Source organism: Macaca thibetana, chromosome 9 (genome assembly GCF_024542745.1).
Source record: "Macaca thibetana thibetana isolate TM-01 chromosome 9, ASM2454274v1, whole genome shotgun sequence".
In the NCBI taxonomy this organism is placed as follows: Eukaryota; Metazoa; Chordata; class Mammalia; order Primates; family Cercopithecidae; genus Macaca; species Macaca thibetana.
In genome coordinates, this window is record NC_065586.1 from 64,853,161 (window position 1) to 64,881,159 (window position 27,999).

The 27,999-nt window shown below is 43.8% G+C and overlaps 1 protein-coding gene across 8 annotated transcripts in view; it reads right to left on the reverse strand.

The window, feature by feature from the left end:
• CCAR1 (cell division cycle and apoptosis regulator 1) overlaps nucleotides 1-27,100 on the reverse strand; it is a 77,275-nt gene extending 50,175 nt beyond the window's left edge. Inside the window, exons 1-6 of one of the 8 annotated variants that reach the window (XM_050805194.1) lie at nucleotides 26,958-27,100; nucleotides 25,566-25,687; nucleotides 6,351-6,523; nucleotides 5,519-5,563; nucleotides 2,465-2,497; nucleotides 289-482 (exon numbers count right to left, since the gene is read on the reverse strand). In XM_050805194.1, coding sequence (XP_050661151.1) covers nucleotides 289-482; nucleotides 2,465-2,497; nucleotides 5,519-5,563; nucleotides 6,351-6,523; nucleotides 25,566-25,638 — 518 coding nt within the window. In that variant the 5' untranslated portion in view covers nucleotides 25,639-25,687; nucleotides 26,958-27,100. Of the gene's footprint in view, nucleotides 1-288; nucleotides 483-2,464; nucleotides 2,498-5,518; nucleotides 5,564-6,350; nucleotides 6,524-25,565; nucleotides 25,688-26,707 lie in introns of all 8 variants that reach the window. The other 7 variants (XM_050805195.1, XM_050805192.1, XM_050805193.1 and 4 more) reach the window with 7 other exon arrangements.
• Between the last annotated feature and the right edge of the window lie 899 nt (nucleotides 27,101-27,999).

Genomic DNA, 27,999 nt, shown 5'->3' on the forward strand with positions numbered 1-27,999 from the left:
TGGATCACTTGTGGTCAGGAGTTTAAGACCAATCTGGCCGACATGGTGAACTCCCATTCTCTAATAAAGATACAAAATTAGCCGAGTGTGGTGGTGCATGCCTGTCATCCCAGCTACTCCAAAGCTGAGGCAAGAGAATTGCTTGAACCCAGGAGGCAGAGGCTGCAGTGAGTCAACTGAGATTGCACGACTGTGTCCAGCCTGGGCTACATATAATTTCTGCCACAACTAAACAGGTGTTTTATGGTAAATGCAAGAAGCCATGTGACAAGACCTAATTAAGTTTACCTAAGCTGAAAGAATACATCTTCATCCACAAATCCAAATGTATCATGTAGTTTTGTAACCACCCCTGTGAAAACACGCTGCTTCTGAGGCTGGGTTTGCTGTTGACTGGACCTTGGTGTTGGATATGATACAGTTATTTGTGCTGTTGGCTGAGGAGTAGATAGGCTAAGGCTTGTAGGCAGTGCAACAGCTGGCTATAAAACAAAATCAACATCAAATTAAGGCAATGATTTGAAATCATCTAAAAACTCAGTATGACTACTTAAAACTAACCCAGAATATTAAACTTTTCATATTATGTTAGAAGATACACATGTACATCTTGAGAGTCAGGTCTAAAATTAAACTATAAATTATTTTTAGCCTATTTCATCAAGATCCCTCAGATGAGTGTTCTTACTAATACAATAGCTATACTAGCATAATAAAGGCTCAGGAAAGTCCTAAGTATAGTAAAGGAACTCAGCATTCCTTAAACTTTGACCACAAAATTATTTTCTCATGAAATTTCTTTAATATCTTAAGATACTAGTAATGTGTTATGGGTACACTTAGGGAAATAGCATTTGAACAAAAGAACTTCTATAGTTTTTCTACTTAATTTGGAAATTCTACTTTGTTGATGATTGAAAATATGAGTTAGGTGTTAACCAACTGTAGTTCTTTAATAAAAACAGGTTGATTGCTCAATTCAAGTATATTTTTAAAAGACAAGTAAGAGATTCAAGACTAAAAATATGGTACCAAAGGTTATACCGTGAAAAGCTTCTCTCCTATCCCTGCTCCTCAGCTATGAAGTTCCCTAAACCTGAAGCAATCACTGTCCTAATTATTAGTGTAAAGCCTCCTAGAGATGTTTTATTTGAATATGCATATAGATAAATGGAAGCATATAATACATACTAGACTGTATCTTTACTTCTACCTCAGATTATCTGGAATATCATTCCATATCAGTACACAAAGAGGTTTTACTTTAACAGCTGCATAGTATTTCACTCTATGTATTAACCAGTGATCAGCAAACTATGACCCATGGGCCAAAGACAGCCTATAGGCTGTTTTTACATAGTTTATAAGCTAAGAACACTTTTTACACTTTCAAGATTGTAAAAATAGAAAGAGTATGTGAAAGGCGTAATAAATAGTATGCAAAGCCTAAGGTAGCACTAACAAAAGTTCAAAACTTTTTTTTTTTTTTTTTTTTTTTTTTTTTTTTTGAGACGGAGTCTTGCTCTGTCACCCAGGCTGGAGTGCAGTGGCTGGATCTCAGCTCAAAGCTCCTCCTCTCGGGTTCACGCCATTCTCCTGCCTCAGCCTCCCGAGTAGCTGGGACTACAGGCACCCGCCACTTCGCCCGGCTAGTTTTTTGTATTTTTTAGTAGAGACGGGGTTTCACCGTGTTAGCCAGGATGGTCTCGATCTCCTGACCTCGTGATCCGCCCGTCTCGGCCTCCCAAAGTGCTGGGATTACAGGCTTGCGCCACCGCGCCCGGCAAAAGTTCAAAACTTTTTAATGTTGCTGAAAAATTAAGCAGATAATGTCACACAATAACTTTCCCTGCTAAAGTGGAAATAACGTGCAGAAATTTTCCAAAAGAAGACGACTACAAAAATCTGTATTAATGAAAAGTCAGTAGTATTAAGTTTAAAATAAAACCTCAGCCGCGCGTGGTGGCTCACACCTGTAATTCCAGCACTTTGGGAGGCCAAGGCAGGTGGTCAGGACCTTAGGCGAGACTAGCTTGGCCAGCATGGTGAAACCCTATCTCTACTAAAAATAAAAAAATTAGCCGGGCATGGCGGCAGGCGCCTGTAATCCCAGCTACTCAGGAAGCTGAGAGAGGAGAATCACTTGAACCCGGGAGGCAGAGGTTGCAGTGAGCCAAGATTGCACCATTGCACTCCAGCCTGGGCAACAGAGGGAGGCTCTGTCTCAAAATAAATAAATAAAAGAAAACCTCGTATTTATTCAAACTGTATCACAGCTGAACCTACAATGAGAAACCATCAAAGATAAAATAGCATACTTCTACCTTTATTTAGCATTATATTCCTAAATTATTAGGTGAATCTAACAAGTAACTAAACTCTGAAAGAAAAAGTAGAATAGGAATAAAGCTTTAGTCTACTGTTCATTCAGACATCCAAAACAAATAAAGTAATACCAACTAACCTGTGTTAAGAGGGTTTGCTGGGGTTGCTGTAACTGAAAATAGAAAAATAAACACACAGAGAAAAGGGTCAATCAGAATTGTTGCTTCATAGATGATTTATAAAATAAATAATTCCTATAAGTTATTCTACTTATTTTTATTTTTTTAAACAGAAACGAGGTCTCACTATGTTGCCCAGGGTAGTCTTGAACTCCTGAGCTCAAGCAATCCTCTTGCCTTGGACTCCCAAAGTGATAGGATTGCAGACATGAGCCACTGCACCCAGCCCAGTTATCTTATTAAGAAAAATGTGAAAAGTAACAGAGATCACTAGGTATAAAATTTCCTACAATTATTTCTAACAACTGCAGACCTCATATATAAGTAACTCACTCAATGATAGGCACTTAACTACTTTTATTAATAAAAATACAGAACCTGATTTTTTTGTTATTGTTATTATTTCCTAGGAATAGCATCCACAGTAAAACCCCACAAAATCTCTAAAAGCGAAGATTACCACGCTACAGAAATAACTCAGTATCATCAGTATGCTACTTGTTTCAAAAAATATCACTGGTCATCGATCCAATTCATAGATATATACCTCAAATGAGAAGCGCTGTTGATAGACAATTTGCCATAGGCACAGAGACCATGAAGGACCACATACTCTGACGTATGGTTTTTCTGTAATAGCAAAGTGTACTACTACCAGAAAGTAAAAGGAATTAGTATGAAAGGAGAAATTTCAAAATTCTGAAATATAAATTTGACTTAGGCTAAGGTAAAATAATCTGTATGAGGTTGTAATTCAAAACATTCAGTTTACCTGGAGTCAACATGGATTAGAGATTAAATCATATCAAAATACTATTTTTCTGTAAGTTAAGAACAGTTAAGTAGTGCCATTTTTTTTTTTTTTTTTTTTTTTTGAGACGGAGTCTCGCTCTGCCGCCCAGGCTGGAGTGCAGTGGCCGGATCTCAGCTCACTGCAAGCTCCGCCTCCCGGGTTCACGCCATTCTCCTGCCTCAGCCTCCCGAGTAGCTGGGACTACAGGCGCCCGCCACTGCGCCCGGCTAGTTTTTTGTATTTTTTAGTAGAGACGGGGTTTCACCGTGTTAGCCAGGATGGTCTCGATCTCCTGACCTCGTGATCCGCCCATCTCGGCCTCCCAAAGTGCTGGGATTACAGGCTTGAGCCACCGCGCCCGGCCAAGTAGTGCCATTTTTTAAAGCAGAATGAGTATCACAATTTTTGCAAGGTTCAGCCTCACTCATTATCATCTTTAATAATGTATTTCATACAAGCACTAAAATATGTTGGAAGGTATTCTAAAAACAAGACATCCGATTTGAGACCAATCTCTAGTCAGTTTTTAAGAAGTTTAAAGCAATTACTAGTGAAATACTGAGGTCTTCTGGGAAAATGCAATGCTTCTGAAGCCTCGAGGGGCTTAAGTCAAGGATTAAACTGGGCCATGGATCTAGGGACAAAGAAGTTATGAATTAAGAAGCCTCTGCAGCCACAAAAAAAAAGAATGAGGCCGGGCACAGTGCCTCACGCCTGTAATCCCAGCCCTTTAGGAGGCCAAGGCGGGTGGATCACAAAGTCAGGAGTTTGACACATGGTGAAACCCCGTCTCTACTAAAAATAGAAAAAATCAGCCGGGCCTGGTGGCGTGCGCCTGTAATCTTAGCTACTCGGGAGGCTGAGGCAGGAGAATTGCTTGAATCCGGGAGGCAGAGGTTGCAGTAAGACAAGATTGTGCCATTGCACTCTAGCCTGGGTAACAAAAACGAAACTCAGTCTCAAAAAAGAATGAGACCAAATCCTTTCCAGGGACATGCTTAGGCTAAAGCATATCTATATTTCAGCAAGGCAAACTCTCTTCCCTTGACAGTTCCTAGAGAATATGTCTAAGGAAAAGGGGCCAATGAAACTTGCTTTTAGTCTAAATAAGGAGCTTCCATATTGTTCAAACGTGCCTAGGGAATAGAAGTGTGAACTATAAAGGGAGGCTTTCTTCCACTTTGTTTAATTTTTGGCAGGTGTGCACCACCAGGCCCAGCTAATTTTTGTATTTTTAGTAGAGGCAGGGTTTTACCATGTTGGCCAAGTTGGTATCAAACTCCTGACCTCGGTGGTCCTCCCGCCTTGGCCTCCCAAAGTGCTTGGATTACAGGCGTGAACCACTGTGCCAGGCCAGCTTTCTCCCATTCTGAACAATTCTATTTTAATATTTTGATTTCTATACACAATTTGATTAATAAAAAGGGGGCTGGGGGCCCTACTCTTTAAAGAAATAAAGGCTGTAGTAGGTGTTAATATGACAAAAATTTTTAAAAATAAAAAAAATAAATAAAGGCTGAAAGCCTATACAAGGTTTAGGTTTCAAGTAGCAAAAGGAGCTTTCATTCTCACATGTGGTCTAGTTCAGCAGAGCTGGCCCAAAGGTTCCAGACAGGAGCATAACAGTCCGAAGGGTAGTTCTTTCCAGATTATTCTCTGCACCCTTTTTTTTTTTTTTTTTTTTTGAGATGGAGTTTTGCTCTTGTTGCCCAGGCTGGAGTATAATGGCACGATCTCGGCTCACCACAACCTCCGCCTCTTGGGTTCAAACGATTCTCCTGCCTCAGCCTCCCTGTCTCAGCCTCCTGAGTAGCTGGGATTACAGGCCTGCGCCACCACACCCAGCTAATTTTGTATTTTTAGTAGAGACGGGGTTTCTCCATGTTCGTCAGGCTGGTCTCAAACTCCCAACCTCAGGTGATCCTCCCACCTCGGCCTCCCAATGTGCTGGGATTATAGGCGTGAGCCATCGCGCCCAGCCTCCTCATACTTTCTTAGAAACATGCAACAAAGACTAAGGATTTGGGTACTCAGGACCACCCTCCTATCTCCCTCACCCTTGTAGACATTCCTTTTTTCCTACCTGATTTACTCCAGCCCCTCCCAAAAAATTCGTATCGCATGTTAAGGTAGCTGACAGAAATAAAACTCTCTATCAATTGAACTTTGGAGCAAATGGCTATTTTAAAATCAGTTTTTAACATGGAAAATATAAACTAACCTGTTGTTGCACACTATACAGGGCCTGCTGAGGTTGTGAATATTGCTGAAAGATTAAAAAAATGTTTTTCAAAGAAAAATAGACACTAAATTTATTCATTCTCAAAAAGTGATATACATAGAAATACATACAATTACACTAAACATAAACTTTCTGTTCTGGCATGGCATTGATTCATAAAACAAAAAAATAAATAAAAATAAAAATAATAAAGATAAATTTTCTGGAACAGTGAAACTTCATCTAAATTAAATAAAGTTGTGATTACTTATACTCCAGGATCCAAAAAGAAGTAAATCTTATTCACGTAATTAAGGTATAAGAACGGCCCAATTTAAGGACTTAAAATTTTTGACTATTCAACTACTCTTTTTTTTGGACACAGGGTTTTGCTCTGCCTCACAGACTAGAGTGCAGTGGTGCAATCTCAGTTCACTGCAGCCTCAACCTCCCAATGCTCAAGCAATCCTCCCACCTCAACCTCCCAAGCAGCTGGGACCACATGCGTCCTTCACCACGCTGGCTAATTCTCATTTTTTCTGCAGATGCTGTCTCACCATGTTGCCCAGGCTGGTCTCAAATTCCCGGGCTCAGACGATCCTCCCACCTCAGTCTCTTAAAATGCTGGCATTACAGGCATGAGTCACCATGCCTGGCCCAACTATTCTTCCCTATATATGCTGGTCAGATATAACATTCATCACCAGAAAAATAAATAAGCATAATAAAAACACATAATTCTTCACTACCTATCAAATGAAGGTAGCAATGCTAGCTACTCAGATTTCATAAAGTTTTCTACATCAAATAATTAGACCTATTAAAGATTTACCTGTTGTAATGCAGCTGCTGCAGCTGCGGCTTGTTGTTGCAATGCAGCAGTTTGTGTTAACTGATAGTTTGCTGGAGTTTGTGTGGTAAGGCCTGCTGCCGCCAATGCAGTTTGCTGTGTGTAAATGGTAGGAGATGCTCCAAGGAGTGATGGCTGTTGAACACCCAGTGCAGCTAAAATGAAATCAAAAAGGAAAACATAAAAATCAAGATTATGAAGAATATAAAAAATATGAAAAAAGTACACAGAAGAGATATCTGCAAACCCATGTTCACTCCAGCACTATTCACAATAATCAAGATATGGAATCAACCTAAGTGTCCATCAGTGAACAACTGGATAAAGAAAATGTGGTATATATCCACAAGGGAATACTATCCAGCCTTAAGGAGAATATCCTGTAATTTGCACCACGTATGAACCTTGAAAGACATTATGTTAAGTGAAATAAGCCAGGCACAGAAAGAAGAATATTGCATGATCTCCTATGTGGAGTGTAAGAAAGTCAAACTAAGAGAAACAGAGTAAAATCGTGGTTAAAAGAGGCTGTGGGGCCCAGGGCAGGATTGGGCACACGTTGGTCAAAGGTTTCAGTTAGGAGGAATGTTCAAGATACCCAGTGAACATCATGTTGACTACTGTTAATAACAATACACTGGCCGGGCGCGGTGGCTCAAGCCTGTAATCCCAGCACTTTGGGAGGCCGAGACGGGCGGATCACTAGGTCAGGAGATCGAGACCATCCTGGTGAACACGGTGAAACCCCGTCTCTACTAAAAAATACAAAAAAAAAAACTAGCCGGGCGAGGCGGCGGGCGCCTGTAGTCCCAGCTACTCGGGAGGCTGAGGCAGGAGAATGGCGTGAACCCGGGGGGCGGAGCTTGCAGTGAGCTGAGATCCGGCCACTGCACTCCAGCCCGGGCGACAGAGCCAGACTCCGTCTCAAAAAAACAAAATAAAAAAAAAAAAAATAACAATACACTATATATGTAAACACTGAGAGCAGACTTTTAAGTCTTCTCACAACAAAAATATGTGAAGTAATGCACATTAAATAGCTTGATTTAGCCATTCCATGACATATATATACATCAAGACTTTATATATATCTATAAAACTTTGGTATTGTGTACGTATACCATAAATACATAGGATTTTTACATATGTCAGGAAAAATTTCTAATTTTAAAAAAGACTAAAACTGGCTGGGGGATAGTGGCATATGCTTGTAATCCCAGGACTCTGGGAAACCAAGGTGGGAGGATCACCTGAGGTCAGGAGTTCGAGACCAGCCTGGCCAACATAGTGAAACCCTGTCTCTACTAAAAATACAAAAACTAACTGGGCATGGTGGCATATGCCTGTAGTACCAGCTGCTCAGGAGGCTAAGGCAGGAGAATCGCTTAAACCTGGAAGCCAGAGGTGCAGTGAGCTGAGATCACCACTGCACTCCAGCCTGGGCAACAGAGTGAGACTCCATCTCAAAAAAAAAAAAAGAAAAAAAAGAAAAAGAAAACAGACAAAAACAACACTTAAGCACAAAAAGCCTGGTCCAAAGGTAATGAGTTACCTAAACTGTTTGTTCAGTTACTGACTGAACTCCTTGTTCTACTCTTTTCCCCTTCTCATTATAATGCTCGTCTAGTCTCTGAAGAAAAAAATGTAGGCTGGACAAGGCGGCTCATGTCTGTAATTCCAGCTCTTTGGGAGGCTGAAGTGGGAGGATCACTTGGGCCCAGGAGTCTGAGACCAACCTGGGCAACAAAGTGAGATCTCATCTCTATGAAGATTTTAAAAAATAAACCACACACAGAGGCAGGTAGCTGTAGCCCCACCTGCTCAGGGAGCTGAGATAGGAGGACCATTCTACTCAGGATGCTGAGATGAGAGGATCACTTGAGCCCAGACATTCCAGGCTGCAGTGAGCCATAATCCTTTTTTTTTTTTTTTTGAGACAAGAGTCTCGCTCTGTCGCCCAGGCTGGAGTGCAGTGGCCGGATCTCTGCTCACTGCAAGCTCCGCCTCCCGGGTTTACGCCATTCTCCTGCCTCAGCCTCCCGAGTAGCTGGGACTACAGGCACCCACCACCTCGCCCGGCTAGTTTTTTGTATTTTTTAGTAGAGAGGGGGTTTCACCGTGTTAGCCAGGATGGTCTCGATCCCCTGACCTCGTGATCCGCCCGTCTCGGCCTCCCAAAGTGCTGGGATTACAGGCTTGAGCCACCGCGCCCGGCCTGTGAGCCATAATCCTATGAGGGATTTTCACAGAGTGAAACTCTACCTCTCAATATTGAAGAAAAAGAAAAAAGGCACAAAAAGGGTTTGTGTTTTTGAGACACAGTCTCACTTTGTCACTAAGGCTGCAGTGTAGTTGTGCGAATACAGCTTATGGAAGCCTTGACCTCCCCAAGTTCAAGTGATCCTCCCACCTCAACCTTATGAGTAGGTGGGACTACAGGTGCAAGCCACCACATCCTGCTAATTTTTAAATTTCTGGTAGAGAAGGGATCCCCTTATGTCTCCCAGGCTGGTCTTGAACTCCTAGGCTCAAGCAATCCACCTGCTTCATTCTCCCAAAGTACTGGGATTACGGGTGTGAGCCACCACAACTGGCCACCAAGAGGTTTTAGTTAGTGTACACTACTGTACTGAGAAATTAAAAAACATTTCACCATGTAGTGACTTAAAATGATAATTTGCTAAGGCCAAATAATTGGGGAGAGGGACTCAAAATGATAGACTTTGGTACTTAAATGTTTAATGTATGCTTAGAGATAGCTACACACTGAGAATATGATAAAGGTTTTACTTGATCCTTTTACCCAATTCCATTAAATGCAGAAACTTTAGGTAAAAATTATGGTCTACATCCTGGCTAACACGATGAAACCCCGTCTCTACTAAAAAATACAAAAAAAAAAAAAAAACTAGCCGGGCGAGGTGGCGGGCGCCTGTAGTCCCAGCTACTCAGGAGGCTGAGGCAGGAGAATGGTGTAAACCCGGGAGGCGGAGCTTGCAGTGAGCTGAGATCCGGCCACTGCACCCCAGCCTGGGCAGACAGAGCAAGACTCCGCCTCAAAAAAAAAAAAAAAAAATATGGTCTAGCACTGAACTTCCCAAAAACACATCCCCTAGAAAAATGACCACTAGCTCCCTGGCGTAATAAATATTGGAAAAAATGGGATCTAAGGCTAAGTTCAGGAAACTGAATTAAACGCAGGAATTAAATGTGTTTATGCTTTATGTAACTACTTTACGTAATTAAGTTGAATTAAACTGAATTACACCTCAGGAGGCTGAGGCACGAGAATCGCTTAAACCGGGGCGGCAGAGGCCGCAGTAAGCCAAGATCGTACCACTACACTCTAGCCTGGGTGACACAGTCAGACTCTGTGTCAAAAAAAAAAAGAAATGGAATCTCATTAATGTTGCCCAGGGTGGTCTTGAACTCCTGGGTTCAAGCGATCCTCCTCCCTTACACTCCCGAAGTGTTAGGATTACAGGCATCAGCCAAATTTTCTCAATGGTATCCAGGGGGAAAAAACCAAGAGGCCATAAAAACCAGTATTTGCTCATGGAACACATCCTTCCCCAAACTATCTTGCTTGTATCTGAAAACAGTCTGAAAAAAATGCTGCTTTATAACTATTAGTTATTAACTCTATAGAAAGAACAATTTGTGCTTTATAAAAACAGAATAAAGAGCTTTAATAAACCGATCAAAGGAAGGTACCCTACTCTTGAACATCACAAAAATTCGTTCAAAGTTTGAGGTTTATTATCAACTATTTAAAAAGTCTAATTTCATTTAAAATAAAACAAAAAATAACAAAAGAAACAAAATCCTAGGAATCATATTTAGAAGTTTAAAAAATTCAAAATTATCATCTGCAAAAACAATAATTTTTAAAAATGTTTTTAAAAAAACCTTGGCGTGGTGGCTCACGTCTGTGACCCCAGCACTTTGGGAGGCTGAGCAGGGTGGATTACCTGAGGTCAGGAGTTTGAGACCAGCATGGCCAACGTGGTGAAACCTTGTCTCTACTAAAAATACAAAAATTAGCCAGGTGTGATGGCGTGAGCCTGTCATCCCAGCTACTCGGGAGGCTAAGGAAGGAGAATCACTTGAACCCGGGAGGTGTAGTAAGCCAAGATCATGCCACTGCACACCACCCTGGGTGACAATGTGGGACTTGATCTCGACAAAAATAAAAAATAAATAAATTTTAAAAATTCTTATTATAATAGAGATGGGGTCTTGCTATATTGCCCAGGCTGGTCTCAAGTGTCCTGGCCTCAAGTAATCCTTCTGCCTGTGCCTCCCAAAGTGCTGGGATTTCAGGCCAAAACCAAAATTTCAAAATTTAAAGAAAGAGAAGAATCTACAGTGAAAAGAAAACTTTACAAATGCCCTAAATACACAGTGCTAATCATTACAACACTGAATTTTTCATTTTTTCTTTTCTATTTTTTTGAGACAGGGTCTTACTCTGTCACACAGGCTCGAGTACAGTGGCAGAATCTTGGCTCACTGCAGCTTCAACCTCCCGAACTCAGGTGATCCTCCTCCCTCAGCCTCCTGAGGAGGTGGGACTACAGGCACATTCCACCATGCCTGGATAATTTTTGATATTTTCTGTAGAGATAGGGTCCCAGTATGTTGCCCAGGCTGGTGTTGAATTTCTGAGCTCAAGCAATCCATCCACCTTGGCCTCCCAAAGTGCTGGGATTATAGGTATGAGCCACTGTGCCTGGCCTATTTTCTCTTTTAACTATTTTTAAGATAAGTCAGATGTCATAGGTAGGGAGAAAGGATAAAACAAGGACCAACAAAATGAATTTAAATAGAAAGACCTGGGGAATATCTTAACACCAATATTAATTCAAAATGAGGTTAACTGCAATGAGAATACAGAAAAAATAGTGTATCAAAATGTAGGGCACAAGTTCTATCACTTTTTTTTCAGAGATGTAGTCACACTGTTATCCAGGCTGGAAGGTGGTGGTGCAATCTTAGCTCACTGCAGCCTTGAACTCCTGGGTTCATGCAATCCTCTCGCCTCAGGATCCCAAGCAACTGGGACTACAGTCACACGCCACCATGCCTGGATAGCGCATAGCTTCTAAAAGGTAGGATAATTTCCTTAAACTGTATGCAAAATGGAAGATAAATGCATAGCTATCATCCGATTTTCAAAAGGATTATATATAGACCCAAGAAAGGTTAAGAACAACTGTTCTGACCGGGCATGGTGGCTCACACCTGTAATCCCAGCACTCTGGGAGGCTGAGGCGGGCAGATCACCTGAGGACAGGAGTTTGAGACCAGCCTGGCCAACATGGTGAAACCCCGTCTCTACTAAAAGTATAAAAATTAGCTGGGCATGGTGGTGCACAGCTGTAGTACCAGCTACTCAGGAGGCTGAGGCAGGTGAACAGCCTGAACTAGGGAGGCGGAGGTTGCAGTGAGCTGAGATGGCACCACTGTGCTACAGCCTGGGTGACAGAGCAAGACTCTGCCTCAAACAAACAAACAAAAAAAACTGTTCTGGCAATAGAAAAAAAATTATCATGTAAATAGGAACAAGACCCTAGGAAATTATTTTAAATTATTTATTTATTTATCTATCTATCTTTAATTATTTAAATTCTATTTAAAAATTATTTTAAAAGTATTTTAAATTCTAATAATCTAAATTGGCATGTTAATAAATTTAAATTGGCATGTTCTGCATTTGACATTTTAAAATCAGTGATTCAAGTGTAAGTATCATAACATCACTTTCATACACCTGAACCACGGCCTTAGATTTGCTGTTTCACTCCGCTGGTACCAACTCCCACAATCCTGGAATTATTGACAGTTGCCACAGCAGAAGTGCTCAGAGCCAAAATCGCAGAATGTCTATTTTCTCTTTTTTTTTTTTTTTTTTTTTTTTTTTTTTTGAGACGGAGTCTGGCTCTGTCACCCAGGCTGGAGTGCAGTGGCGCGATCTCGGCTCACTGCAAGCTCCGCCTCCCGGGTTTACGCCATTCTCCTGCCTCAGCCTCCCGAGTAGCTGGGACTACAGGCGCCCGCCACCTCGCCCGGCTAGTTTTTTGTATTTTTTAGTAGAGACGGGGTTTCACCGTGTTAGCCAGGATGGTCTTGATCTCCTGACCTCGTGATCCGCCCGTCTCGGCCTCCCAAAGTGCTGGGATTACAGGCTTGAGCCACCGTGCCCGGCCCTATTTTTTCTTATAATTTTTCTGGGTGTTCTGTATTCTGGCAGCATAAAACAGTCCAGAACCAAGTAGGTGAGATGACATCCAATACCCACACATCTCTTTTCTATACCTGACAGTCCATGTGATGAGTTAGAAACAAGACAATTTCAGCTAGGTACTGTGGCTCATGCCTGTAATCCCAGCACTTTGGGAGGCCAAGGTGGGTAAATTGCTTGAGGCCAGGAGTTCGAGACCAGCCTGGCCAACATGGCAAAACCCCATGTCTACTCAAAATACAAAAATTAGCCAGACGTGATGGCCCATGCCTGTCATCCCAGCTTCTTCAGAGGCTGAGGTACTTGCTTGAACCCAGGAGGTAGAAGTTGCAGTAAGCCGAGATTGTGCCACTGCACTTCAGACTGGGTGACAGAGCAAGACTCTACAAAACAAAACAAAACAAAAAGACAATTTAACGGGTAATAAAGAGTTTGACTGCTAGGAAAAATTGATGGGAAGATAATTTACACTGCAGTAGAATAGTTGCTTCACACCACTAGGTACTTATTCAAATTTTGTGAAATCACTGTGCATGTGATTATATCTTTTATAAATATATAACAGTTCTTTTCTAAATCACTTATACTTGAGACTTTAGTTTCAATGAAGTGTATTTCATTAAATATTTATTAATGCTTCTCTTTGTGGACATTTGAGAAGCTATCCTTAAATATTTTTATACATGCATTCGGCACTCAATGTGAATTATTAGAATCAACATTCTGCAAGTAATTCTGTCATCTGCAAAGTACAAAGTTATTAATCTCTGATTTAATCTCCCTCACACACATAAACAGCCAAACACATGTTATTTGAAGATCTTTTCCAATTATACATGTTGAAGCACTCTGATCCTTTACTTTTACCTCATTCAATGATTGTCAAAGGTCCCATACCACAATCACAATAGATACTTATCACTATGTATTTATATCACAAATAACTAAATGAAATGAGACCTAAATGACCACAGGCTATCTGCTAAATAAAATTTAGGCCTGGCACAGTGGCTCATATTTGTAATCCCAGCAATTTGCGAAGCCAGGGTGAGCAGACTGCTTGAGCCCAGGAATTTGAGGGCAGACTGGGCAACAACGCAAAACCCTGTCTCTATGAAAAATATTAAAAAATTGGTAGTACATGGTGGCGCACACCTGTAGTCCCAGCTACCCAGGAGGCCGAGGTGGGTGGATCACCTGATCCCAGGATATCAAGGCTACAGTGAGCCGTGATTGCACCACTGTACTCCGGCCTGTGTGACAGAGTGAGGCCCTGTCTCAAAAAATTAAATTAAAAACAGTAAGGGCTAAGTTTTCTGAAACCACCTTTAAGGATAAAAATATTCTTTTTTGGCCAGGCGCGATGGCTCACACCTATAATCCCAGCACTTTGGGGGGCTGAGGCGGGCGGATCATGAGGTGAAGAGATCGAAACTATCCTGGCCAAAATGGTGAAACCCTGTCTCTACTAAAAATACAAAAATTAGCTGGGCATGGTGGCATGTGCCTGTAGTCCCAGCTACTCGGGAGGCGGAGGCAGGAGAATCGCTTGAACCCAGGAGATGGAGGTTGCAGTGAGCTGAGATCCCGCCATTGCACTCCAGCTTGGGCGACAAAGCCAGACTCCATCTCAAAAAAAAAAATAAATAAATATGTATACATATATTATTTTTAAAAAACTACAATCAGTTTCATATGACTAAAACAGTCATGTTATAATATACTATTAACATAATTATTTATTGACCACAAGGTATAATTAAAACACAAAAGAGGAGCTGGGCGCAGCGGCTCACGCCTGTAAACCCAGCACTTAGGGAGGCCGACATGGGTGGATCACCGGGTTAGGAGTGTGCGACCAGCCTGACCAACATGGTGAAACCCCGTCTCTACTAAAAATACAAAAATTAGCCAGGTGTGGTGGTGCGCATGCCTGTAATCCCAGCTACTCAGGAGGCTGAGGCAGAAGAATCGTTTGAACACGGGAGGCAGAGGTTGCAGTGAGCCGAGATTGCACCACTGCACTCCAGCTGGGCGACAAGAGCTAAATTCCATCTCAGTAAAAAAAAAAAAAAAAAAAAAGATGACTCATCTTTCTGAAACAATGAATAAAATTCAAAATCTTGTGGAGCATGTTGGTGCACACAGGGGCCTAAGGCAGGAGGGCTGCTTCCGCCCAAGAGTTCAAATCCAGCCTAAGCAACATAGTAAGACCCCGCTCTAAAAATAAATTTTTAGGCCAGGCACGGTGGCTCACGCCTATAATCCCGGCACTTTGGGAGGCTGAGACAGGCGGATCGCGAGGTCAGGAGATCGAGACCATCCTGGCTAACACGGTGAAACCCCGTCTCTACTAAAAAATACAAAAAGCTAGCCGGGCGAAGTGGCGGGCGCCTGTAGTCCCAGCTACTCGGGAGGCTGAGGCAGGAGAATGGCGTAAACCCGGGAGGCGGAGCTTGCAGTGAGCTGAGATCCGGCCACTGCACTCCAGCCCGGGTGACAGAGCGAGACGCCGTCTCAAAAAAAAAAAAAAAGGGCCGGGCGCGGTGGCTCAAGCCTGTAATCCCAGCACTTTGGGAGGCCGAGACGGGTGGATCACGAGGTCAGGAGATCGAGACCATCCTGGCGAACACAGTGAAACCCCGTCTCTACTAAAACTACAAAAAAAACTAGCCGGGCGAGGTGGTGGGCGCCTGTAGTCCCAGCTACTTGGGAGGCTGAGGCAGGAGAATGGCGGGAACCCGGGAGGCGGAGCTTGCAGTGAGCTGAGATCCGGCCACTGCACTCCAGCCTGGGTGACAGAGCGAGACTCCGTCTCAAAAAAAAAAAAAAAAAAAAAAAAGGCCGGGCGCGGTGGCTCAAGCCTGTAATCCCAGCACTTTGGGAGGCCGAGACGGGTGGATCACGAGGTCAGGAGATCGAGACCATCCTGGCTAACACGGTGAAACCCCGTCTCTACTAAAAAATACAAAAAACTAGCCGGGCGAGGTGGCGGCGCCTGTAGTCCCAGCTACTCGGGAGGCTGAGGCAGGAGAATGGCGTGAACCCAGGAGGCGGAGCTTGCAGTGAGCTGAGATCCAGCCACTGCACTCCAGCCTGGGCGACAGAGCCAGACTGTCTCAAAAAAAAAAAAAAAAAAAAAAAAAAAAAAAAAAAAATTAGCCGCTCGGCTGAGGCAGGAGAATGGCATGAACCCGGGAGGCGGAGCTGGCAGTGAGTCGAGATCGCGCCACTGCACTCCAGCCTGGGCGACAGAGGGAGACTCCGTCTCAAAAAAAAAAAGAAGAAAATAAAAATAAATTTTTAAAGACTTTAAAATTCAAAATTTCAAACTGACCCAAGAAACGTTTTTGCATTTTTTTTTTTTTTTTAGACAGAGTTTTGCTCAATCCTCCTGACTCAACCTCCTGAGGGACTACCAGCATGTGCCACCACATTGGTCTTAAACTCCTGGAATCAAGTGACCCACTCAAAGTGCGGGGATTACAAGAGTAAGTCACTACGCCTGGCTACAAAATAATATTTTAAATATAACGTACTGGCTGGGCGTGGTGGCTCAAGCCTGTAATCCCAGCACTTTGGGAGGCCGAGACGGGTGGATCATGAGGTCAGGAGATCGAGACCATCCTGGTTAACATGGTGAAACCCCGTCTCTACTAAAAAATACAAAAAACTAGCCGGGCAAGGTGGTGGCGCCTGTAGTCCCAACTACTCGGGAGGCTGAGGCAGGAGAATGGCGTAAACCCAGGAGGCATAGCTTGCAGTGAGCTGAGATCCGGCCACTGCACTCCAGCTTGGGCGACAGGGCGAGACTCTGTCTCAAAAAAATAAAATAAAATAAAATAAATAAATAAATAACGTACTACAAGTGTTATGATCTTATATAACTGTATTGTCCAATTTACTACCCACCAAACACATGTGGCTGTTTCATTTAAATTAATAAAAATTAACATAAAATTACAATTTCAGTTCCTCAGTCACACTAAGTATATTTCAGGGGCTTAATAGTCACATGTAGTTAGTGGGTATCATATTATACAATACAGATATAGCACATGCTCATTACCATAGAAAAGTTCTACCTTATGTTTATTGCGGCACTACTCACAATAGCAAAGACTTGGAATCAACTCAAATGTCCATCAGTGACAGACTGGATTAAGAAAATGTGGCACATATACACCATGGAATACTATGCAGCCATAAAAAAGGATGAGTTCGTGTCCTTTGTAGGGACATGGATGCAGCTGGAAACCATCATTCTCAGCAAACTATCACAAGAACAGAAAACCAAATACCGCATGTTCTCACTCATAGGTGGGAACTGAACAATTAGATCACTTGGACACAGGAAGGGGAGAATCACACACCGGGTCCTATTGTGGGGAGGGGGTGGGGGAAGGGGGGAGGGATAGCATTAGGAGATATACCTAATGTAAATGACAAGTTAACGGGTGCAGCACACCAACATGGCACATGTATACATATGTAACAAACCTGCATGTTGTGCACATGTACCCTAGAACTTAAAGTATACTAATAAAAAAATAAAAAAAAAAGAAAAGTTCTACTTATTGGACAGTGCCATTCTTTTTTCTTTTTTTTTTTTTTTGAGACAGAGTCCAGCTCCGTCGCCCAAGTTGGAATGCAATGGTGCGATCTCCGCTCACTGCAACCTCTGCCTCCTGGGTTCAAGTGATTCTCCTGCCTCAGCCTCCCAAGTAGCTGGGATTACAGGCGCCCACCACCACGCCCAGCATATTTTTGTATTTTTAGTAGAGACAGGGTTTCACCAGGTTGGCCGGGTGGGTCTTGAAATCCTGATCTCAGGCCATCCACCCGTCTTGGCCTCTCAAAGTGCTGGGATTACAGGTGAGAGCCACCGTGTCCGGCCTGGACAGTGCTATTCTATAAGGAAAAAGAAAAGCCTTATTGTTATATGAGGTTCTTATACTTTCTATAATGTTGTAACAGATGACAGCTCTTCTGCTCTCAGAAGTCGTTTGGAAGTGATGACTAGTGCTCTTGGCAATAGCCTCTTCTTACTACAATTCAAATAACTGTTGGTCAATCCCCTTAGGCAGTTGAAGACACCATTCACAGGCTAAGTGATCCCTTGAAGGCAGAAATTTGAGACCAGTCTGGGCAACAAAGTGAGACCCTATCTCAAAAAACAAACAAAAACAACCAAAAATAACCCTCCAGGTTTATTTTTGGATGTCTTCTTCCCTTAGCTAAAAAGATTAAAAAAAAAAAAAATCAAAAAATGAAATGGATGTTTAAAAAAATATATGAAATGGGTGAGAATTGGTCTGAATCTGGTAAATCCACCTCCATATTTTACTGGTTTAAATACAGATACACATGTAAATGTTTTTCATCAAATATACTGAAGGTACTTCTATATTCAATAATTGATCTAAGGCCGAGCACAGTGGCTCACACCTGTAATCCCAGCATTTTGGGAGAACAAGGCCTGTGGATCAACTGAGGTCAGGAGTTTGAGAGCAACCTGGACAACATGGCGAAATCCTGTCTCTACTAAATATACAAAAATCAGCCGGGTATGGTGGCAAGCCTATAGCCCCAGATATTCAGGAGGCTGAGGCAGAAGAATTGCTTGAACCCTGGAGGCGGAAGTTAGAGTGAGCTGAGATCATGCCACTGAACTCCAGCCTAGGCAGAGTGAGACAGACTCCAGCCTGAGCAGACAGAACGAGACTCCATGATCAAAAAAATAAGATAATTGATCTAAGGGCTAAAGATCTGATTGACTGGTCATTGACTGGTGAGTCACTGGCCATTTATCTCAATGTCTTTTTACACAACAGAAATTTTCAAAACTAAAAGCTCTAGTCCCAAGAATGGCTGTCACTGAAGATGTATCACAGCACTTCAGGTAGGATATGAAAAAATAGGGTAAATATTAAGAATATATTTCAAGGGGTGAGAGAAATGAAAAATAGGGCCAGAAAAATAAAACCTTGAATACCACCCTAGAATCTGAACTGTATTCTAAAACTCCTTGAAGATACTTTTGCAGATGAATGTGAGAATGAAGAAATAGAAGATAAAATGAACCACAATTCTGAGGTCCTGACACTGACTCTGCTATGACCTCCTGTGAGACCTAACAAATTTTTTTCACCGTCCTTGTCCTCAATTTCCTCATCTGTTAGAGAATTAAGTTGGGACAGAATGCAGTTGGCTGGGCGCGGTGGCTCAAGCCTGTAATCCCAGCACTTTGGGAGGCTGAGACGGGTGGATCACAAGGTCAGGAGATCGAGACTATCCTGGCTAACACAGTGAAACCCTGTCTCTACTAAAAAATACAAAAAACTAGCCGGGCGAGGTGGCGGGCGCCTGTAGTCCCAGCTACTCCGGAGGCCGAGGCAGGAGAATGGCGTAAACCCGGGAGGCGGAGCTTGCAGTGAGCTGAGATCTGGCCACTGCACTCCAGTCTGGGCGACAGAGCAAGACTCCGTCTCAAATAAAAAAAAAAAAGAATGCAGCTTAGCTTTGGGAGGCCATGATGGGCGGATTGTCTGAGCTCAGGAATTCAAGACCAGCCTGGGAAAGATGGCAAAACCCCATCTTTACTAAAAATAAAACCCACAAAATTAGCTGGAGTGGTGGCACGCACCTGTAGTCCCAGCTACAGTCCCAAAGGCTGAGGCAGAAGAATCACTTGAACCTGGGAGGCGAAGATTGAAGTGAGCCCAGATCGTGCCACTGCACTCCAGCCTGGGTGACAGAGCGAGACTCTAACTCAAAAAAAAGAAAAAAATCTAGTTTAGGTCTGATCCAGCTTTGAAAAAAATTCTGTGATTTCTTTTTTTTTGAGAGGCAGTCTTGCTCATCGCCCAGGCTGGAGTGCAATGGCGCAATGTGGGCTCACTGCAGCGTCCGCCTCTAGGTTCAAGTGATTCTCCTGCCTCAGCCTCCCGAATAGCTGGGATTACACGTGCCTGCCACCATGTCCGGCTAATTTTTGTATTTTTAGTAGAGACGGGGTTTCATCATGTTGGCCAAGCTGGTCTCGGACTCCTGACCTTGTGATCTGCCTGCGTTGGCCTCCCAAAGTGCTGGGATTACAGGCATGAGCCACCATGCCCAGCCAAAATTCTGTGATTTTGACAGAAATTATGTTTTAGGAACATTACATCTGATGGATGCACTGGAGCTGGAGGAAAAATAAGAAGTATCATATATAGTAACTAAGAGAGAAAAACAAATAAAAGCAAGCAGTTAGAATTTAAAATAATACTAAAGATAGAGTATCACCATCAAGCCAGAGATGGGAGGAGAAAAGCTTCCTTAGGGAAGTGAGGATCTTTGGGTAAACACTGTGGATTAGGATACAAAGGTTTAAGAATGTCAAGAGCCAGGCGCAGTGGCTCACGCCTGTAATCCCAGCACTTTGGGAGGCCGAGGTGGGCGGATCACGAGATCAGGAGATCGAGACCATCCTGGCTAACATGGTGAAACTCCATCTCTACTAAAAATACAAAAATTAGCCAGGCGTGGTGGCGGGTGCCTGTAGTCCCAGCTACTCAGGAGGCTGAGGCAGGAGGATGGCATGAACCTGGGAGGTGGAGCTTGAAGTGAGCAGAGATGGCGACACTGCACTCCAGCCTGGGAGACAGAGGGAGACTCTGTCTCAAAAACAAACAAACAGAAAAAAAAAAAAAAGAACAGCGGCAAGAACGAGCCTGATAATTTGGCATGAAAGCTGTAAGCAAGAGATAACTACTGATGCAGTTATCTAAGTATAAAGTGCAAGCTGGGTGTGGTGGCTCACGCCTGCAATCCCAATAGGTCAAGGTGAGAGGATCACTTGAGTCCAGTTCAGCCTGGGCAACACAGGGAGACCCTGTCTCAATAAACAAAAAATGAGTCAGGCATAGTGGCATGTGCCTATAGTCTCAGCTACTTGGGAGGCTGAGGCAGGAAGATTACTTGGGTCCAGGAGGTTGAGGCTGTAGGGAGCCATGATCACACCACACTACTATACTCCAGCCTGGCAGACAAGATGCTGTCTCAAAGAAACCAACCAACCAAACAACAACAACAACACAACAGAACACTAATATAGCTGGCATATTTCAATAGCTGCCTTTTTTTTTTTTGAAACACAGTATCACTCTGTTGCCCAGACTGGAGTGCAAGGGCATGATCAAGGCTCACTGCAGACTCAGCCTCCCTAGACTCAGGTGATCTTCTCACCTTAGCCTCTCATCATTTATATTTGGAATATCTACTGCTAAATATGGAAAGGAGACACCTATATTTACTACTGACTTTGCCTTTGACAAGTTTTATAAACCTTCAATGTCTCCTTTATCTTAAAAAAAAAAGACTATATATGGCCAGGCGCGGTGGCTCAAGCCTGTAATCCCAGCACTTTGGGAGGCCGAGACGGGCGGATCACGAGGTCAGGAGATCGAGACCATCCTGGCTAACACAGTGAAACCCTGTCTCTACTAAAAAATACAAAAAACTAGCCGGGCGAAGTGGCGGGCGCCTGTAGTCCCAGCTACTTGGGAGGCTGAGGCAGGAGAATGGCGTGTACCCGAGAGGCGGAGCTTGCAGTGAGCTGAGATCCGGCCACTGCACTCCAGCCTGGGCGACAGAGCATGACTCCGTCTCAAAAAAAAAACTATAACATACATTCAAATAGTAATAATACAAATGTTAACAACTACAGACAATATAATTTTACTATAATAGCTATTTTATTGGCATAATACACATATGAATGTAAAACAAATTATATGCAGTAAAAGCCAGCTAAAACATGCTTAATTTGCCAAAGTATGAGTACACAGTACTTGCTTCTGGACATAGTAGTTACTAATAATTCCTGTTATCCTCAAAATTAAGTCAATTCCTGTTTTCCCATTATTTAACACAGAAAAAAAATACTTGGGCCAGCCGTGGCACGAGGATACTTGAGCCCAGTTCGAGACTAGCCTGAGCAAATTACTGAAACCCCATCACTATAGTGAAAAAAAAATTGAAATACTTGGATCTGAATTAAATATATCCATAATAATTTCATATAAATTTCATTTACATGCAGATATAACTGTTGACCTTCAATCTCCCGAATCAGGATTCATTAAAATCAAAACCCAGGGCAGGTGCGGTGGCTCACGTCTGTAATCCTGGCAGTTTGGGAGGCCAAGGCAGGTGGATCACCTGAAGTTGGGAATTCGAGACCAGCCTGACCAAAATGGAGAAATCCCGTCTATACTAAAAATACAAAATTAGTGGGGCATGGTGGCACATGCCTGTAATCCCAGCTACTTGGGAGACTGAGGCAGGAGAATCGCATGAAACCAGGAGGTAGAGGTTGGCGTAAGCTGAGATCACACCACTGCACTCCAGCCTGGGCAACAGAGCTGAGACTTCGTCTCGAAAAAAATAAATAAATAAAACAAAACCCTGAAGTACCCATTTCTTTTTTTTTTTTTTTTTTAGGACAGGGTCTCACTCGTCACCCACGCTGGAACATGGCGGAACTATCACAACTCGCTGTAGCCTAGACCTCCCAAGGTTAAAGCAATCTTCATGCCTCAGCCTCCCCAATAGCTGGGACTACAGGCGTGCTCTACCACACCTGGCTAATTTTTGAGTTTTTGCAGATGGGGTTTCGCTATATTGCCCAAGCTGGTCTTGAACTCCTAGATGCAACTGATTCTCCTGCCTCAGCCTCCCAAAGTGCTGGGATTACACACATGAGCCACCGTGCCAGGCCTCCACGTCTTTAAGGAGAAAGGTCACCAAGATAACTAATCATTTCCACCATATTTTAGAACACTCAAGTCAGAAGATCACAGTGTCTCCAAAACTGACCTCGAATTAAAAAACAGTAAGCAAGTAAAACGCAGCCAAGAATAAGTAGGAGATATAACAAAAATAAAAATATATTCAAATTAAAAGGCAATCAAAATCTCATTCTGTAAAATTCTTGGGAAACTTATTTGAAATCCCTAAACACAACTGGTTTAATTCAAGTAAAAAAATCTGAAGCTACAGGAGTTAAAGCTTTCAAGATTTAATAAATAAGTCAAAAAATAACCAAAAAAAAATTATTCCTAAAAAGTTTGGGAAGAAATTTATTTAAAGTTTCATGGCCGGGCGCGGTGGCTCAAGCCTGTAATCCCAGCACTTTGGGAGGCCGAGACGGGTGGATCACAAGGTCAGGAGATCGAGACCATCCTGGCTAACACGGTGAAACCCCGTCTCTACTAAAAAAAATACAAAAAAACTAGCCGGGCGAGGTGGCGGGCGCCTGTAGTCCCAGCTACTCGGGAGGCTGAGGCAGGAGAATGGCGTAAACCTGGGAGGCGGAGCTTGCAGTGAGCTGAGATCCGGCCACTGCACTCCAGCCCGGGCTACAGAGCGAGACTCCGCCTCAAAAAAAAAAAAAAAAATAAAATAAAATAAAATAAAATAAAGTTTCAATAACATTTTCCATTTACCTTGAAAATGACATTTGGTTGACTTTATTTCTATTTATTTTTTTTGAGCTGGAGTCTTGCTCTGTTGCTCAGGCTTGAGTACAGTGGCGCCATCTTGGCTCACTTGCAACCTCTACCATGCCCATCTAACTTTTGTATTTTTAGTAGAGAGGTTTCACTGTGTTGGTCAAGCTGGTCTCGAACTCCTGACCTCAGTGCTATGCCCACCTGCGCCTCCCAAAGTGCTGGAATTACAATGAGTCACTGCAGCAGGCCTTGTTGATTTTATTTTGAAAACGTAAATGTTCTTTTACTGCTTTTACAACTACCCTTTTTTTTTTTTGAGATGGAGTTTCTCTCTTGTTGCCCAGGCTAGAGTGCAATGGTGCAATCTGAGCTCAATGCAACCTCCACCGGGTTCAAGCGATTTTCCTGCTTCAGCCTCCAGAATAGTTGGGATTGCAGACACGTGCCACCATGCCAAGCTAATTTTGTATTTTTAGTAGAGATGGGGTTTCTCCATGTTGGTCAGGCTGGCCTCGAACTCACGACCTCAGGTGACGAGGCGTGAGTCACTGTGCTCAGAAGCTTGTACAACTATCTTTTTCCTTTGTCTAGTAACTAAATTCTTTTTTTTTTTTGAGACGGAATCTCGCTGTCTCACCCAGCCTGGAGTGAAGTGGCGCGATCTCGGTTCACTGCAGGCTCCGCCTCCCAGGTTCATGCCATTTTCCTGCCTCAACCTCCCGAGTGGCTGGGACTATAGGCACCCGCTCCCACGCCCGGCTAATTTTTTGTGGTTTTTTTTAGTAGAGACGGGTTTCACCGTGTCAGCCAGGATGGTCTCGATCTCCTGACCTGGTGATCCACCCGCCTCGGCCTCCCAAAGTGCTAGGATTACAGGCATGAGCCACCAGGCCCAGCCAACTAAATTCTTTAGAGTTGGTTTTCTTTCTTTTTCTTTACCTTTTTTGAGACCAGGTCTCACTCAGACTGGAGTACAATGGCACCATCATGGCTCACTGCAACCTTGACCTCCCTGCTCAAGCAATCCTTCTACCTCAACCTCCCTGAATAGCTAGAACCACAGGTACATACCACCAGGTAGTTTTTCAACTTTAAATTCAAAAAACTGGCTAGTCCTGGTGGTTCACACCTGTAAGCCCAGCACTTTAGGAGGCCAAGATGAGAGGCTCGCTTGAGCCCAAAAGTTCAAGACTCACCGGGGCAACAAAGCAAGGTCTCCATCTCAATTTTTTTGGAGAGTCTCCCTTTATCACCCACTCTGGAGTGTAGCGTTGCAGTATCAGCTCACTCAACCTCTGCCTCCCCGATTCAAGCGATTCTCCTGCTGCAGCCTCATGCGTAGCTGGGATTACAGGCGTGCACCAACATGCCAAGCTAACTTTTGTATTTTTTAAGTAGACACAGGATTAAGTAGACACATGATCACCATGTCAGCCAGGCTGGTCTCCGAACTCCTGACCTCAGGTGATCCGCTCACCTTGGCCTCCCAAATGCTGAGATTACAGGCATGAGACACCTCACCTAGCCTAAATACATTTTGTTTTTTTTGAGATGGAGTTTTGCTCGTTACCCAGGCTGGAGTGCAGTGGCCGACCTCGGCTCACCGCAACCTCCGCCTCCCAGGTTCAAGCGATTCTCCTGCCCCAGCCTCCCAAGTAGCTGTGATTACAGGCATGCATCACCACACCCAGCCAGTTTGGTATTTTTAGTAGAGACGGGGTTTCTCCATGTTGGTCAGGCTGGTCTTGAACTCCTGACCTCAAGTGATCCGCCCACCTCAGCCTCCCAAAGTGCTGGGATTACAGGCATGAGCCATTCCGCCCAGCCTACATTTACTTTTAAATATAACTCATGAATACTGGCAACTTAACATGCCAAATACAGTATACGCGAATGAGTGGCTAACCTCTAACACAATTAAATCAATTAAAAGTTAATCTAAGGTATTAAAAAACTACAAAACTGTCCAAACTGCTATGTAAAACAGCTTTTTTATTAGTTATCTATAGATTTCAAAAAGGAACTTCAGAAAAAGTTAATGAATTCACAATTTGCAAATACTTTACAGTATCAGAATATCAGAACAGCCTAATTCATGTTGTGTTGTTTTTTTGAGACGGAGTATTGCTCTCTCGCCCAGGCTGGAGTGCAGTGGCGCAATCTCGGCTAACTGCAACCTCCGTCTCCCGGGTTCAAGGGATTCTCCTGCCTCAGCCTCCTGAGTAGCTAGGATTTTGGGGGCGTGCCACCAGTCCCGGCTAATTTTAGTATTTTTAGTAGAGACAGGGTTTCACTATGTTGGCCAGGCTGGTCTCGAACTCCTGACCTCGTTATCCACCTCCTCGGCTTTCCAAAGTGCTAGGATAACAGGCGGGAGCCACCACCCCTGGCCCTAATTCACCTAGTTTTAACAAGTTTCCCACAAACATTTACAGTACATGTATTTAGAAGCCTGACCTGGCTGTGATACCGCAGTGGCTGTAAACTGAGTAGCCCATGGCGGATTCTTCTGTCCTCCAAACTGAGCCATGATGCAAAAGGAAAAAAACCTTCCCTTGTTTGTCTTCTATAGCATCGATCTATCAAGAAAAGGATCCACATTTTAAAGTCCAACCAAGCTACAGATATCACAAAAGGATATTATAATAGAAAGAAATGTTTAATGTGTCAAGGACGTCTTCGCAGATTTCAGTAGAAATAACTGTAAGTAGAAAAAGGGCAAATGAACATCCAATATGCAGCAAAAACATTTTACATCAAGTAGATCACCAGGAGTGCCCTATTTTACAAGATAACATTAGGGGGAGACTCACAAAAAGCACTCCTTTCTGGGACTACAAATTGTCACATTTAAACGGAAGACCATCTGCTGTATCTACCCAATTGTTAACAAAAAGTTCACAACTTTATATTCACAGGAAATACAGCCTACGTGTTTCTTCTGGCAATGAGTTGGGGAGTGAGGCCAGGGTAATGTTAAAACCAATAACGGATATTGGGACAAGACCCCCATCACAGGTATTTAAGGATATCATTTAAATAACGAACATCTCTACTTTTCAGAGTAGAGAAGGAACTTGGGAGGCTTCTTTTCCATCCCCGATCTCGAGGGAAAAAGCCGTTGAGATAATGGATGTCCCTTAAAGAACCACTGGGAAAACCCCTCCCCCCAACACAAACCAGAAAAGGCGAAGATTCTCTACCCGCGCACCCCATCCTCGGTCCCCGCGACCCTCAAGGGCCGGAGCCCGGCAGTCCATCTTCCTCCAGTCCCAGCTCCGTGCCGGCCACCGGAACCCACCGCCCCACGACACTCGAGATCCCTGGGCTCTTTTACCACGCACGGATAAAGCTTCTATTCCCCAAGACCCACGCCGCCGGGAGCCGCCACGATGTCCCGGGCCGAGAGGCCAGGAGGGTACAACCGCAGCGACTCGGGAGCAATGGGCGGCGGACGGAGGAGTCGCCAGGCCGAGGCTGAGGGGCGCTGGGGGCACCTGAGGTGCCGAGTGGTGGGGGAGGGGCTGGCCGCGCCGGGCCTGCTCCGACCCGCACAAAAGGGACCGCGTCCTCCCGTCCCAGTCCCACAAGAGCCCCACCGTCGCCGCCCAGGGCCGCCGCGCTACCCAAAAGATCGCTCCTGGCCCGTGCACAGATCCGACAGGATGTTAAGACCCCCGGCTTCGCCGCCCACCGCTCTAACCGCGCGGAACAGACCTTCACCTGAGTCGGGTCCCGGCTAACATCGAAGCCATTTCAAACCCGTCAGCCTTAGGCGCATGCGCCAACTTCCCCCTCTTCCTCCACGCCGCTCCCCTCCTCCACATCTCCCGGAGGAACGGCGCTTACTGGCTGACGTTCTGCGTGCGCGCTCTCCTGACGGCTCAATACGCCTGGCCCTTTCGCTACGGAGGGAGAAATATAGCGCGCCTAAGGGTTGCCTTGGCCTCGCTTAACAATGAGCCGCCGGGATATATGTCTTGCGCTTGTTCTGAAGGAAGAGCTTTCCTCTGGGTGGGAAGGAAAGAAATGGCGGTCACGTGATCCGAGTCAGGCCTGCGCCATTTTATGTTTTCCCTTTTTTTTTTTTTTAAATCTCGTTCCATTATTTGGGAGAAAGGATATACCCTGTAACATTTTTTTTAAAAATTTATTTATTATTATTATACTTTAAGTTCTAGGGTACATGTGCATAACGTGCAGGTTTGTTACATATGTATACTTGTGCCATGTTGGTGTGCTGCACCCATCAACTCGTCAGCACCCATCAACTCGTCATTTACATCAGGTATAACTCCCAATGCAATCCCTCCCCCCTCCCCCCTCCCCATGATAGGCCCCGGTGTGTGATGTTCCCCTTCCCGAGTCCAAGTGATCTCATTGTTCAGTTCCCACCTATGAGTGAGAACATGCGGTGTTTGGTTTTCTGTTCTTGTGATAGTTTGCTAAGAATGATGGTTTCCAGCTGCATCCATATCCCTACAAAGGACACAAACTCATCCTTTTTTATGGCTGCATAGTATTCCATGGTGTATATGTGCCACATTTTCTTAATCCAATCTGTCACTGATGGACATTTGATTTGATTCCAAGTCTTTGCTATTGTGAATAGTGCCGCAATAAACATACGTGTGCATGCGTCTTTATAGCAGCATAATTTATAATCCTTTGGGTATATACCCAGTAATGGGATGGCTGGGTCATATGGTACATCTAGTTCTAGATCCTTGAGGAATTGCCATACTGTTTTCCATAATGGTTGAACTAGTTTACAATCCCACCAACAGTGTAAAAGTGTTCCTGTTTCTCCACATCCTCTCCAGCACCTGTTGTTTCCTGACTTTTTAATGATCACCATTCTAACTGGTGTGAGATGGTATCTCATTGTGGT